The 13,501-nt window shown below is 41.2% G+C and overlaps 1 protein-coding gene across 1 annotated transcript in view; it reads right to left on the bottom strand.

The window, feature by feature from the left end:
• Positions 1-339: 339 nt before the first annotated feature.
• The window catches only part of CALCR (calcitonin receptor), a 28,505-nt gene continuing 15,343 nt past the window's right edge, over positions 340-13,501 (bottom strand). Inside the window, exons 7-13 of the mRNA XM_054726612.1 lie at positions 11,560-11,686; positions 7,586-7,739; positions 4,987-5,047; positions 4,822-4,888; positions 3,866-4,084; positions 2,496-2,537; positions 340-660 (exon numbers count right to left, since the gene is read on the bottom strand). Of these exons, the coding sequence (XP_054582587.1) occupies positions 340-660; positions 2,496-2,537; positions 3,866-4,084; positions 4,822-4,888; positions 4,987-5,047; positions 7,586-7,739; positions 11,560-11,686 (991 nt within the window). The remainder of the gene's footprint in view (positions 661-2,495; positions 2,538-3,865; positions 4,085-4,821; positions 4,889-4,986; positions 5,048-7,585; positions 7,740-11,559; positions 11,687-13,501) is intronic.

The following is a 13,501-nucleotide window of genomic DNA, read 5'->3' as shown; positions in this document are numbered from 1 at the left end:
TTTTACAATGAGCACCTTGGATCTGAATTAGGTCAATTTAACTGTTTTTCTTGGATACCTTGCTTTGCATTACACCTGCATTTTCAGTCCTAGATGAAAGATGGAATTTACAAGTGTTGGCAGTGGGAGACTCCATTCCTTAGACCGTCTCCCATAGCAATAGTACCAAGAAGAACACTCTTCAGATTCACTATGGATAAAATCACTTAACAATTCTTCACAAATGAAATATCTGACTCCTGGGAGGATGGTGATCACTTTAAAAGCATGGGTGGACTTTCTCCCAGGGGATGAAGTCTCAGGGATCGTGGAATTGGACTGGCCCTACACTTAAGCGCTTTACTCCCGCTCTAAGATTTCCATCGGGATGATGTCATGAATCTCCTCGCCCGCGTTGAATTCGATTTGGGCTTCCACTTCGTATTGGACGTCGTTGTTGTTGTTGTTCCCCTCCCGGTTGTTGGCAGCTGCCCGGCTCCTCGGCGGCTCTCTGTGGCAGATGCATACAGGGATATCGCCAGGATCAGCATTGGCTGCAGCCGCAGCTGCAGCCATAGCTGCCAGCATAATATTGTATTCCTGCCGGCGCAAAGCGTACCCACTGCGCTGCTCCCAGCGGGTTTTGCACTGCTGCATACGGCGCAGCAGGGCTTCCTGCACCTGGAAGAGGAAAAGTCCCGTTACCACAGAACTGTCAGAAATGACCCAGGCCAAGCTGAGGAGCACCCTTCTTGGGACTTATCAGAGGTTCAAAGGGGTTGGCTGAATTGTAAATCTGACCTAAAGAACTGTGTGGCATATGCTCTGGCTGCGCAGGGAGGAATGCGCAAATGGGAGCACCGAGTTGCTTGCCTCGGCTGTCGTGGGCAAGGCTACTTGATGCTGTGCGGAGGTTTCTTCTTCTTCTTCTTTTTTTTTTTTAATATATATTTTATTGATTTTTTACAGAGAGGAAGGGAGAGGAATAGAGAGCCAGAAACATCGATGAGAGAGACTCATCGACCAGCTGCCTCCTGCACACCCCCTACCAGGGATGTGCCCGCAGCCAATGTATATGCCCTTGACCGGAATCGAACCTGGGACCTTTCAGTCCGCAGACCGACGCTCTATCCATTGAGCCAAACCGGTTTCGGATGAAGTTTCTTCTTGAGCGCGTTAAGTCCAATGAGCGAAATATGATTTGGTTCTACACTCAGTCTATGGCATACACATCATAGTGGGGAGAAAGAGCTGGAAAACATTTTATCTGCTACCATCTCTTGACAAGGCAGAAGCGTTCATCTGAACCTCTACAGGGCTGTTCATGAAAGTATATATGCAAACCATAGTACAGTTCTGGGCTTTATGGTAATTCTGTTGATTTTCCTTTCTCCGATATGGCCAGATAGAACTCTGGTTAGCGGAGTGACCATCCTTTCAGGATAAAATTATCTCTTTCTATTGATACTAATACATAAACAATTCTCTTTAGGATTCAGATTTTTTTTTTTTTTTTACAATGTATTTTCCAAGAAGTGGCATGGCTTTATTTGGGTGGTCCTTTACTTTAAACATGGGTCCTTAAAATTCAGGTTTATAATCTAGGAGCCACCAAATGCGCTGTTGAGGACTTGGGGAACATATTGTTTCTGCATATTTTTGGAGAAGCAATGTCCCTAGACAAAGGTAACTGATAGTTTCCACCCATACAGCATTTCTCAGATACCAACATTGTCCTTACAACTAAAACTTTAACAGATAATCAGAAGCATCCAAGGTGGACAGTAGTGAGTTTAGGTGAGTTTATAAAGAGCACCCAGCAGAAATAAAACAGGAAGTCTTTGCTTCTTCTCACCTGCCCTTTTCAAATGATCCCCATTGGAGTGCCATGCATATTAATTAAGTACCCAGCTCAGCATGAGGCCAAGGGTTTGAAGTCTAATTTTTAAAAATTATTACCCCCAGAAATGTTCGCAGCCTTCTATAATTGTATCCCAAAATTATAACCTCCTCCTTTTGTGTGGAGATGACAATCTGTGTTAATTTGTAAACCACACATATTAGAATGGGGCCTTAGCGGCTAGGTTTCAATAATTACACTTTAATAAGGGGCAATTATTTTCTACAATACCACAGATTGAGTCTGATGCTGCTTTGATCCAAGAATAAGGACATTAAATCTGAAAAAAAAAAAAAACACACACCCACAAAAACCCAAAAAAACCAAAACACCCCCCCAAAAAACAAAAAGCCCAACAAGGAGATTTTCGTTGCTCCTGAAGCAACAGGGGTGCAATCCAAGCAAATCAGGACTTAGCTGCCCGTCTGAATAACACCTGCAATTGGGCCACAGGAGCACAGAAAAGACTCAGTGGTAGAAAAACACAACTTGGCTAGTCATGTCACCCTGTAAAGAAAACTGGAGAGGTGAGGCCAAGGAAAAGAGGCCCTTTGGGAAGGGTAGGGTGTTAGCTTTATATAAACGAGTGGTGGCATTATGTGAAAGGCATGCTTACGTTGCTGTTGTAGAAGCAGTAAATCATCGCAACGAAGAATCCCTGTAAGGAGGAGGAAGGACAGAGCTGGAGTTACTTTTGTGTGCATTCCACTGTAGCAGCCATCAATATAAATAGTCACTCTGGAGAGGAACATTTTACTGTTGCGAAAGCAAGTCGAGGCTCGATGAAAAGCAGTTACTACCACGCATATTCCGTGCTTCACGACTGGAATATGCCACGTGTTTTTCTTGTTAGAAGAATTCTGTCCTTTAGTTAAAAGGACAGCGCTGGTCAGCATGGTTAATCTGCTGCTGCCTTTAACACGAAGATTGCTAGCAGAGTCTGCTGATTAGCGCGAATTTGAAAAGAACGTTTTGTACGTAATTTTTAAAAACTGAGATCTTGTAGAATTTAGTAAAGAAAACTTTTGCAGGTCTGAGTATCACAGTGCCTGGCTGTGGGCCTGACTGTGCCCCGTGACTTCCCGGTGAACTAGTGCAGTAGTGTGCCCACGGCCAAGTTCGTCTCTCCAAGAAGGACACAGACTAACTGACCTCTGAGATCCTGGTCACCACTCAGACATTCCCTTACATTTAAGCCTTAATTATCAATAGAAATGGCCAAAGCAATTATTAAAACAATCCCTAAACTTTATTTTTAGCCCTATTAATTTTGATTTCCAGTAGTAGAAAGTATAATTACTTTGAAATTTATAATGAAGACAGCAAAACTCTGGCCTAAGAGCCTGTGGCAGACTCACCTCTGCTTTAGGACCTCCCATGCCCCGACTTGCTTTCAAAATACCTAGTACTATGTCTACTGTGGATCTGGGGCAGAGTGAATGGAAACAGCCATGCTCCATTTCTGCGTGGCAGACATGGGGAAGCTCCTGAGAGCCCACTCTGTTCTCTCCCGCAAGAGGACAGAGCTGGAGGCCCTTCCCTTTACAGACCCTGAACGTGACCGATGGATTCCTGACACTCCTGTGACAAATGGAGGGTGGCAGAGCGGAAGCCATGAGGGGTTCTGTGCAGATTCATTACACCTCATCGCAAAACTGATTCAACGTTTACTTATGAAAAGAGGTAATTCAAATTACCAAGCGGGAGGATATGCCCGTTCTCTGGAGTCTGCCTACCATTGCAGGAATGGCTGACCTGAGAGACATTCTAGGGTCCTGACCTCTCTAATCATGGTCAAGGCAATCAAACTGAAAAGACTGGATTGCAGTTTAAGAGGAATACAGCTTCCAGCTCGGGGTCCAGCGGAAGGATTTCATACCGATACAACTTCTGCTTCTCTGCTCTGTGTTTTCAAGGTCTGAGCGACTATGTTGATAGTAACCTAGCTGGGCAGGTACGGAATAAGCACACCCGGGGCTTCCTTACCTGGAAATGGCTCAGAAAGTGCATCACGTAGTCATAGACTCGGGCAGGAATCTTGCTGTGAGGCCTCCAGGGTAAGATGACAAACTGGATTCCCAGCAGGGGCACCAGGAACAGAGTAGCCTTCACTGCCTTCAGGTACCGCAAGGCGTCATGCTGGCCGTCATTCTTAATCTTCTTCACGAGCACACGGAGGATGTTGATCAGGAAGAAGAAGTTGACCTGCAAAGATATGATGTTATGAATGAGCAGACCATCCAGATCAGTACCACTGAAGGACACCCACCTAATTCTTTATTCAATGTGGGGAGCAGAGAGCACCTACACAGGACGTGAGACTGCCTAAAAGGGCATATTCTCCCCCAACCCAACCTCTTACTAGCCACGTGATTTTGGGTGAGTTTACTTGAGTCTTTGGGTCTAGTTTTCCTGATGAGTAAAATATCCTGGTGATGTATCTCCTTGGAAGGGCTGCTGTTAGACACAGCATGGGACTGTGTGTGAAGTGCATGAAATACTTTAAGTGCATGATCACTGGTAGGTAGGGTGACGGCTCATGTATCAAAGATAAAGTGGAAGATAGTTTTGCTTGGCAGAGCCCAGGGGAAAAAGAGCAGGGGGACTTTGCTGTCCCTTACTTTCTTACCAGCAACATCTTCAACATTCCTCAGCCCTTGCTCTTTACCTTTAACTAAGAGAATTTAGTTATAGTATTGTTTAAAAAAATTTTAATCTTTGGTGTAGGGTGTATAGAAACGAGTTTATGCACCCCCCCTCCCAATTTTATTAAATACAACATTTTTTTTTCAATCAAAGACTCTCAAATTGTTCTTCTTCTTATAGATCATTATTTAATTAGCTTCATTTAAAAATTATAATATATATGCTATATAGAACCATCTTCAAAGAAATCCTCAGAGATAACATTGTTAACAATAGACTTAAAAAGCAGTTCTCACCGTCAGGGCTGCCATGATAGGGCCATGGATGATGTAAACCAGGTAGGTTTCCACACTCATCCAGCAGCTGAAATAAAAAAGGGAGGGGGGGGCGCGGGGGAAGAATATATCAACACAGATGCATTTTATTTACATTCATTTACTTAACTACAACTACCACAATACCTGTCATTGAAGTGCTTCAGCCTAGCAATAGCATGGCCTACAGTTGGCACCACCGGGAGCCCTAAAAAATGTAAAAAAGTACAAATTACACCTGGTTTTCTGGTCATAAGCTATAACTACAGTTGAATGGAAAATGGTAGCTTACTTTAAAAAACAGTGGCAAATTTAACACCTCTGTCACGGTACTTCCCTGATGTGTTTGCACAAAGTATCTTTGGTCAAACCAGGTAAACATGTTCTTGGTTAGAGTATCGTGTACCTTCAGAGAGGTTGGTTAAGAGCACCCAGATAATTAAAAGCCTTTCTTAGTATGGCAGGTACAGTCTACTCTCCTTGGGACTATTCTACCATGGTTGTTAATGACGTAGACCAGAACGCCTTTCATTGTGTGTGAGCTGGGCTCTCTCCTGGGGAGAAGCTGGTCACCCTGGAGGGATGTGACCCGGGACAGCATGAGGACGTGGTCCGTGTAATTGCTCTGAAAGCCTTGTTAATGTTTGCAGTACTTCGTCTCGGCCGTTTGTTTTCCTGTTTATGTCACGTCCATTGATCCTGTTCTCTTTCAATAAGAACACTTCAGAAGAGCCAGTGTAAGTTCTGGCTGCAGAACCTTTATTAAGGCAGCGTAGTATTGACTTCTCTGCCTACACCTGAAGTGCTAGCGGAAAGAATTTTGAATTTATAAACAGAATAATGGAGATAGTTACTGGCAATGCATCCTGCCAGGTTACATCTTTTTAAAAATAAATGTTCATTCTATACAGGTAGCCTAGAATAAAGTTGTGATTTTCGTAAGAAAAATATATCTGTTTTTCTCAGATGTACCCAGGTACAATAGAATATGATGTAATTTGGTTTGAAAAATTGGTAGAATGAGTTTTTAAATGATTATCAGACTAAGAAATGTGTCTCAGAAGTAAATTAGACTTACACACTTTGATTTTCTGTGAATTATATGCAAAAAGAGAGTGCCTGAAAATATTGAGCTTTCACCAGAGAACAACCTCACCTTCTAAACCCATGAAGCATATAATTTAATAGGAACATCGATTAACTGTTTGACCTGAAAGAATTTTGAGTTTGACTATTTATACAAAACATAATTGTGTTGTATCCACAGCAGTCCTAACATACCTTTTCCCCACTTGGGTTTAGGGATATTCATTCTCTCGATTTATTCTGAAATACTTACTTTTAATTAGACAACAAGAGAGGCATATGGAGATTTCACTCCCATCTCATCATTTTGTAGAAAGGAAAATGTGTTTCTTACATATCACATAGAGGAGTATAGGCCACATATCTGTTAATTCCTAAGGCTCTTTGCCTTCCTCTAGACAGGATACCTCTTTTTCTGCACTTAAAAAAAAATATCCTCACCAAAGAATACAGGTTTTAGAGAGAGGAAGGGTGAGAGAGAGAAAGAAACATTGATGTGAGAGAGAAACACTGATCAGTTGCTTTCTATATATACCCCAACCAGGGTTCAAACCCACAACCTAGGTATGTGCCCTGACTGGGAATCAAACCTGCAATCTTTTGGTGTCTGGAACGACGCTCCAACCAACTGAGCCACCTGGCCAGAGCTCATTACATTCTTTTTGATTCAGCTGAACAACTTCTTTTCTCCTTTCAATTGTTTATGCATATTAAGCAGGTGTCTTCATCGATCTGTCTGTAATGATGCTGCGGAAAGCTTTTATAACTAATTCACAATGTAACAGTATGTATGGAAAGAGCAGTATAAATTGTTCCTTCTAGGGTGCCCTCATCCCTGCTGAATGTCACAGGCAAGAATAAATGTACATCCTTTTTCTTCCATGAAAAATTTTGGAGTATGGCAGATGGGTGTTCTTAAACAGTCAAAACTGGTACAAGAAGTATGCCATACATTTATTTCAGAAGAAGTAAGTAAAATAGATCAGACAGAAATGGTGTCTCTCTGTGTGTGGGTGTATGTGGCAGGCCTGGGTTGAGCTGTTATGTTCAGGTCTTCAATTGCAAGGCATCTGATCAGCATCAATCATTACTCTTGTGATGATCAGAATTGCTATTGGGAGGCTTAAATTATATCCAGTTGATTCTTGGCATGACCAGCTCTTGGAAGATTAGAAATTCTTGAAAGGGTGTGTTTGAGGCTGAGAAGGGCAAGGGAAGGAAAGATCAACCTCTTGTGCAAGGCTGGAGCTAAAAGAAAAAAACAATAAAAGCCCATTTTGATCTTTGTAGTCTGAGTTGTTTTGAGGACAGAGAAGAACCTAGCACCTGTGGTGGGGCCAGCAGATTAGTCAGAAGCCTGATTTCTAAGTTCACTGGATGGTCAGGGACTGGGCTGCCGCTGCTCCTCCCCAGGGTGGGGTGGCCCACAAGGTGAGCCGTCCAGTTCACAATCTATACCAGAGCTGTCCCTAGGCAATATTTGTTTGATCTGCTTCTATGACTTCCCAGACACATTCTATACCATTGGTAACAATGTCTGTTGGGCAGGGATTTAAATATTAAGGTTGATGTTCTCAGAAAGCTTTTGGATTCCAAGAACATTAGAAATATATAGACAGAGGTGAGCGTGGCTCAAAACTCAGTTGGAGGAAATACATACCCCAGCCCAAGAGGTAATACCACTTCATCGTTTGGTCCCCATTGAACACGTTCACCACAAGGAGTTTGTGCAGATAGATTCCTTCACAGAGCATCCAGAAATAGTTGCATAACATGAAGTAGTGGTTGATACAATTCAGAATCTTGCAGCTCAGCTGTCAGAAAGAAATGGAGATACTCAGCGGAAGACACGGGCAAGGATTTGACAGTAAACAGAGGGTAAATGTGACAGTGAGTCAAAGTATCTGCATTCAGCCCATATGCAGCTTCCCCGAGCATCTGTTAACACACGCCACCCTCTGTATCCGCAAATCAGAGCCATGGTGCCTAGGTCATTTGTACTACATATAAACAGCCATCTAGGGGAATGGAAGCCTAGACCCTGAAATGTTCTTTTGCTGTTACACTTTGGTGACTTGCATGGATTAGACAAATTTATTTTTCTTCAATGAGTCTGAGACCCATCATTTTCTAGAACAGCCAAGGATCTGTCACCTGACTTTTAAAGCCCCTTTTCTATGGCCAATGAGGTGAATAACCCAGAAATGGTTAATGCTGAAGTTCATTGATATGTTGGTGATATCTCTTTAGGCACAAAGAGGAGATCCCCAGGGGATGCATTTGTCATATATGATCCAGGAGCTATGCTGAACCCAACTGATGACTCCTGCTTTAGTTACTGGCTGGCCTTTTAGTGCTGATAATCCTAATCATCCAAGAGCATAAGCTCCCTCTTCCAACAAGAGTCACAGTGCAATGGGAACTTCCTGACTTTGACCCATATATATATACTAGAACCTCAAGAGGAGGAACTATAGAACTTCATATCAAGATGTTAGTGCAGGTGGTAAACTAAGGGGCAAAAAGGTTCTGTCAACTTGAAAACTGTCAATGTGCACATTCTCTAAAAGCTAGCTGAACGAAGGAGGAAAATCCCCCACCCAGAAAGTCAGCATTAACTAACTTTGTCGGGAAGTGCTGCAGTGTCTCCAGAGGAATCTAAAGGTATAACATTTTTAATTAACTGTGAGTCTGTCATGCAATCCTGAGCTGATTTCTGATAAAGCCTTAGAGAAAATGAATTGAGTCTACGGAACTGTAGACATGATTCGGTGTGTTTGGGGCGAGGGGGGAAGCACTGGAGAAAAAAAGTCCCATCTGAGATAAGTACATTGGAAGACGATCCAGCAAGTGGCCAAGGAAGCATTCTGGAAATGTTCAGCAAACAAACAAAAAAACCAGTCAACAGAAAGGCAGGATGCACACACAGTGGAAAAGAAAGTCTGCTGGCAATGCAGCAGGGGAGTAAGAATTAACAGCTTGCTATGCTCCAGAGTCTTTCTCTATATGATGTAATAAGCATATTATATCACTCTTCTCTGGGGATTCTCAGGCCATGCCTGATCTAGTTTTATATTCTCAGACCACAGTCCTTTTGATTATTTGTGATTTATAAAACTCTGAGTATGCCTTTCATTCTGCTTTTACATTTAGGCCCTTTTGGATTGAAGCAGAATTTAACAAATGTTCCGAGTTTCCCCATCTCCTATGCTGTGTATCACAGAAATGAAACTGGGTGTCACCGTTAGAACATGACAAGGGCTCAAGGCCTAATGACAATGGTAACAACTATAATATAAACAATACTAGGTAACAAGTGTGAGTTGCATGGTGCCAGACCATGTTGGGGATTTTGGGTGTATCGGTTTATTTAATCCTCACAAGCAACTCTATGAGGAAGGGGCTGTTATTGCTTCCACTTTACACATTGGGAAAGTGAGGCACCATGAGGTTCAGTAACTTGCTCAACATTACAGAATGAACTGTTAGGGAGTAGAAGAGCTGGGATCTGAGGTTCTATCGTTCAGCAAGAACAGTGCTACAGTATTTGGAGCAATCCAGCGAAGCACAGCAAATACCAGATTGACTGTTGCTCTGTAGCTATGTTCTAGCAATAAATCAACCTGCCCCAAAAGAGGGTACGAAACCCTTTGTACTTCAACTGGAAGTTTTTTGAGAATGAAAGCAAATCTATAAGAAGTTCTGCACTAAGTTCATGAGAGCCTTTTAAAAGCAGTGGACATGCAGATGTTGAGATGAGGGCTCGCTACGTAAACCATGCCACAAGAGACCACTTGTAAGCTATGCTTATCTGTGTAGAGGCACCAGCCAGATAGACCAGCTAAGAGAAACTGGAAATTGGGCTGATGCCTGTGGCCATTTTAGGAATAACGTCTTAAAATCCGTAATAAATTCTTCAAATCCAATTTTAAGCAATTCGGTTTAAAGAGAATAAAGAAACCCTCTCTATTTTTCCACATCATCCGATCTTTATTGAAATACCACTTACTGATTTTGACATGGGAGTAAGTAACATGGAGTAGCATCAATGGCCAGAGTGGGATATTGTATCCCATGATCACATCTTGGCATTAGTCTCTCTGCATCGTCCCTCAAATCCATTATCGTTTTTCATTCCCAATCTCATTGCTTCCAGAGCCTACAAAATGGGTAATTCCAATGTAGTTTCATCTGCCACTGATCTCTCATCTCAAACACTCTGCTGTCCCTCTCCCCTCCCTCACATTTCTATACTATTCCTTGCAGCAGCTGCCTCTGGGTTAGCAAGGCGGAGTCCATTCTCCTCCCTGGGTTTCATCGGTGTCTCCTGCCTCAGCCCTGAGCATCCATCCATTCTGAGTAAATCATCCTATGACTAGGATGAAGTTCCAACAGAGTTTGGTGGCTCAAGTGTCCTGAACAAATGAGAATGAGAAGAAATTCACTCTGTTTTTCAGAACTCGGGACTCATTTGATTTTCCTTATACAGGAGGCTACAGAAAATGTGACTTGATTGTTTTGGCTTTTGAGGTGCAAAAAAATCTCAGGTTCCCAGTAAAAACTAATAATCTCCCTGTACTGTATCTTTCAGACCCAGATAAAAAGTTCAGAGACACATTTCTTTCCAGAAAGTGACAAGGATGCCACTTCCTTTCGATGCAGCAAGAACAATACTTTTAATTATGTCTCCTGACTTTCCACATGAAGAAATAAGCAGAGAGAGCAATAAATGAAATTTTAAATATTATGGAAATGAAATGCTCCAATTATACGGATGACAATGGGCAATTTTCACATCACTCAGTAAACTGAGGATCTATTCAGACCTTATTTATGCCATGAGTTCTTATGAGTTTAACTTAAAAAAATGCGAAGGAGTAGAATTTTCATGCTTCGTTTTTATAAGAGAGAACCTGCTTAACCTAAAAACTTCCAATGGAAGGAACTGATTACTCTGATAGGAGAGGGACCATGGACCCATGGGGACTCGTTGAGGAGTGAGGACACTGTTTTATTTTGCTGCCAATAAAATGTACTCTAATAGAAGTAGTGCAACAACAGTTGGGATGATGCAGCCACCTTTTACGAGAAATAACTTTCTTTTTAAAATATATCCCCACTGGGAAGGAATATCTTTTTGCCTCTTAACTGCTAACTCAGTGACCTGAGAATTGGGTCAAAATGAAAAAATAACCCATAACTCTTAATTTGCTTAGGAGAGAAAGTGTCTTTAAAATTATATATTGTTTTTTTCAAAGTAGGCATATGCCTGAATCACAGATAGATGAACTGATCATGGGCATGCTTTTCCTTAATTGTGATTGTGGTTACATTTCTCATGTTGGTTGCAATTTCAATTAATATTTGAAGATTGAAAATGACTAACAACTTCCCTTTCTAAAAAAGTTTTGCTTTTTTTTTTTTTTTGGTCCTTTCTTGGGCTTTTCTTTGCTGTCTCTACTCTTCTTGGCTATGGAGAACCTTAATCTAATGTTTTCTGGAATGTCAGCTTTTCAAGTACAATGCAACATTTCAAATAATTCATTTAGTTTTACAAACAATAACACCATGTTAACTATTTACAAATGCTACATCTTTAAAAACAGAATTAAGAACAAATAAGGCAGTGCTCACCGGATCCGAGTTCACATACTCAACATTGGGGACCACTTGGGTTAGGTGGACGAGGACACCAATAGAATTCAGAATGTAAGTCAGAAACATGTGCTTGTGCATGGTAACCCGTTGGCAGGCAAGATTCCTGGAAGAAAAAGTAACAGCATTAACCAGCGCTAAAACCTGAAATACCTGGGGGGAAACAACATTTTTGTAGTATTTTTAATGTTCCCTTTAGCAATAGTTGAGAGAATGTATTGAAATAAGTGAGGTTGGTCCCATCTATAAGATCTTACTCCTGAGTTTTAAAAACAGTTTTCCCACAGCTTTCAGTTCTCAGGTGGCTTTGTCCAACAAGTGCAAGAGTGGGTGATAAAATCACTTTTAATTAGAATAAATGTCCCAAAATTAATTGAGAGAAGCACTCTTACAGGAGAAAACGTTACAGTTTGGCATATGCTTCTGATGAAAAGCCGACTATTTATTGATGTAACCAGGCAGAAACTGTGTGGCAAATGGGATAGCAGAGCATGAAGTAAGAAAGAAGGGGGCCGGCGACAAAGCACTGGGTCCATGTCCTTGACCCCGTACATACACAGACTTTATGAAGTCTCCGGTCATCTTCTCTCTTGACATTTCCTCTGAAGTCTTTTTATCTCTCATGATCCGACTGGAACCAACTCTGTAGTTCCTACTTTCCACAACCTCCTGATGATGGAGCTCAGGCACAGGCAAAGAATTTTAAATAAGTTCAAATCTGACCTCATTATGAGGCGTCCTGTGGTTTGGATCTGTCGATACCTATCCTCGTTGCATAGCCATTTCCCACCTTTTGAGTGCTAAGCTATTTGTTGGATTTTTAAAAGTTCCTTCATAAACTTTTAATATGTGTTGGTGTGAATGTTCATATGAATCAGCATGATTAAATATCCTATTTCACTTTTTGATGCAAATGAAGAGTCTATAGAATGGCTATAACAAAATTGGAATGTTTATCTTAGATAAATGTAAATCTTGTATTTACCATATTTGATTCAGTTAAAAAATGTTTAGCATCATGTGAAAACCTAATGCATTAAGTTAATGATGCTAAATAGTAACTACCCCTAAAAATTATTCGTAGAATCAAGTTAGAATCCCAAGAATTTTGATGAAAGGTAAAACATGAGGGTAGACTAGTTTTACTTAAAATGCTTTTCTTATATTTCCAACTCAATTATTTGTAGTAAAAAGTAAGTTTAAGTAATGAGGCCATGTGTTAGAGCACATTTTGATTATTGTAACTACATTTTTCAAATTTTCAGGAAGCACAAGCATCAGTAAATAGTTAATACAGAGTATTTAAAAATTTGGCACTTGTTGATCAGGAGTAGAATGCAGAATGGGGTTTAGAGAACTGTTTCTCTCTCTCTCACACACATACTACCATGTACTACTTTAGCAGCAGAAAAGTCTATTAAATAAACCAAACCTAATTGATTTTATAATAGTGCTATAAAAGTAGGTTGTAAATTTAAGGATTTAAAAAGAAAAAAAATGCTTTAAATGAACATCATACCCATTTACACTGCATAAACTCTTCCCTACTGCACTGTTAAGCCCGTAACTTGCCATTTCCCTTACAGTCATAACAGCATTTTGTAATTCTTCTCACCGGGAGGCAAATACCTCTGGCCTCATTATTGGCTTCAGCATGGCTTAAACCAGTGACAGTTGGCATCATCCAGCATGAGGAGTGTGGATGAAGGTATCACACAGGGCTGCTAATCTCGGGCCTGGTTTTCTGTTAGGCAGGTAGAGTTCCACAATCTGCTGATGTACCACACTGACTTAAGGACTGGTTAATGTTCCGTGTCCTGTGAGAACTGGAACCACTCTGAATAAAATACGCTTCCTCCACCTCTAGCTTACTCTCAGTCCCTGAATCCCTGCTTTCTTCTTCTTCTCCCCTCCAGACATA

Source organism: Eptesicus fuscus, chromosome 14, assembly GCF_027574615.1.
Source record: "Eptesicus fuscus isolate TK198812 chromosome 14, DD_ASM_mEF_20220401, whole genome shotgun sequence".
Lineage (NCBI taxonomy): Eukaryota > Metazoa > Chordata > Mammalia > Chiroptera > Vespertilionidae > Eptesicus > Eptesicus fuscus.
This window is presented reverse-complemented; position numbering and strand designations above follow the sequence as displayed.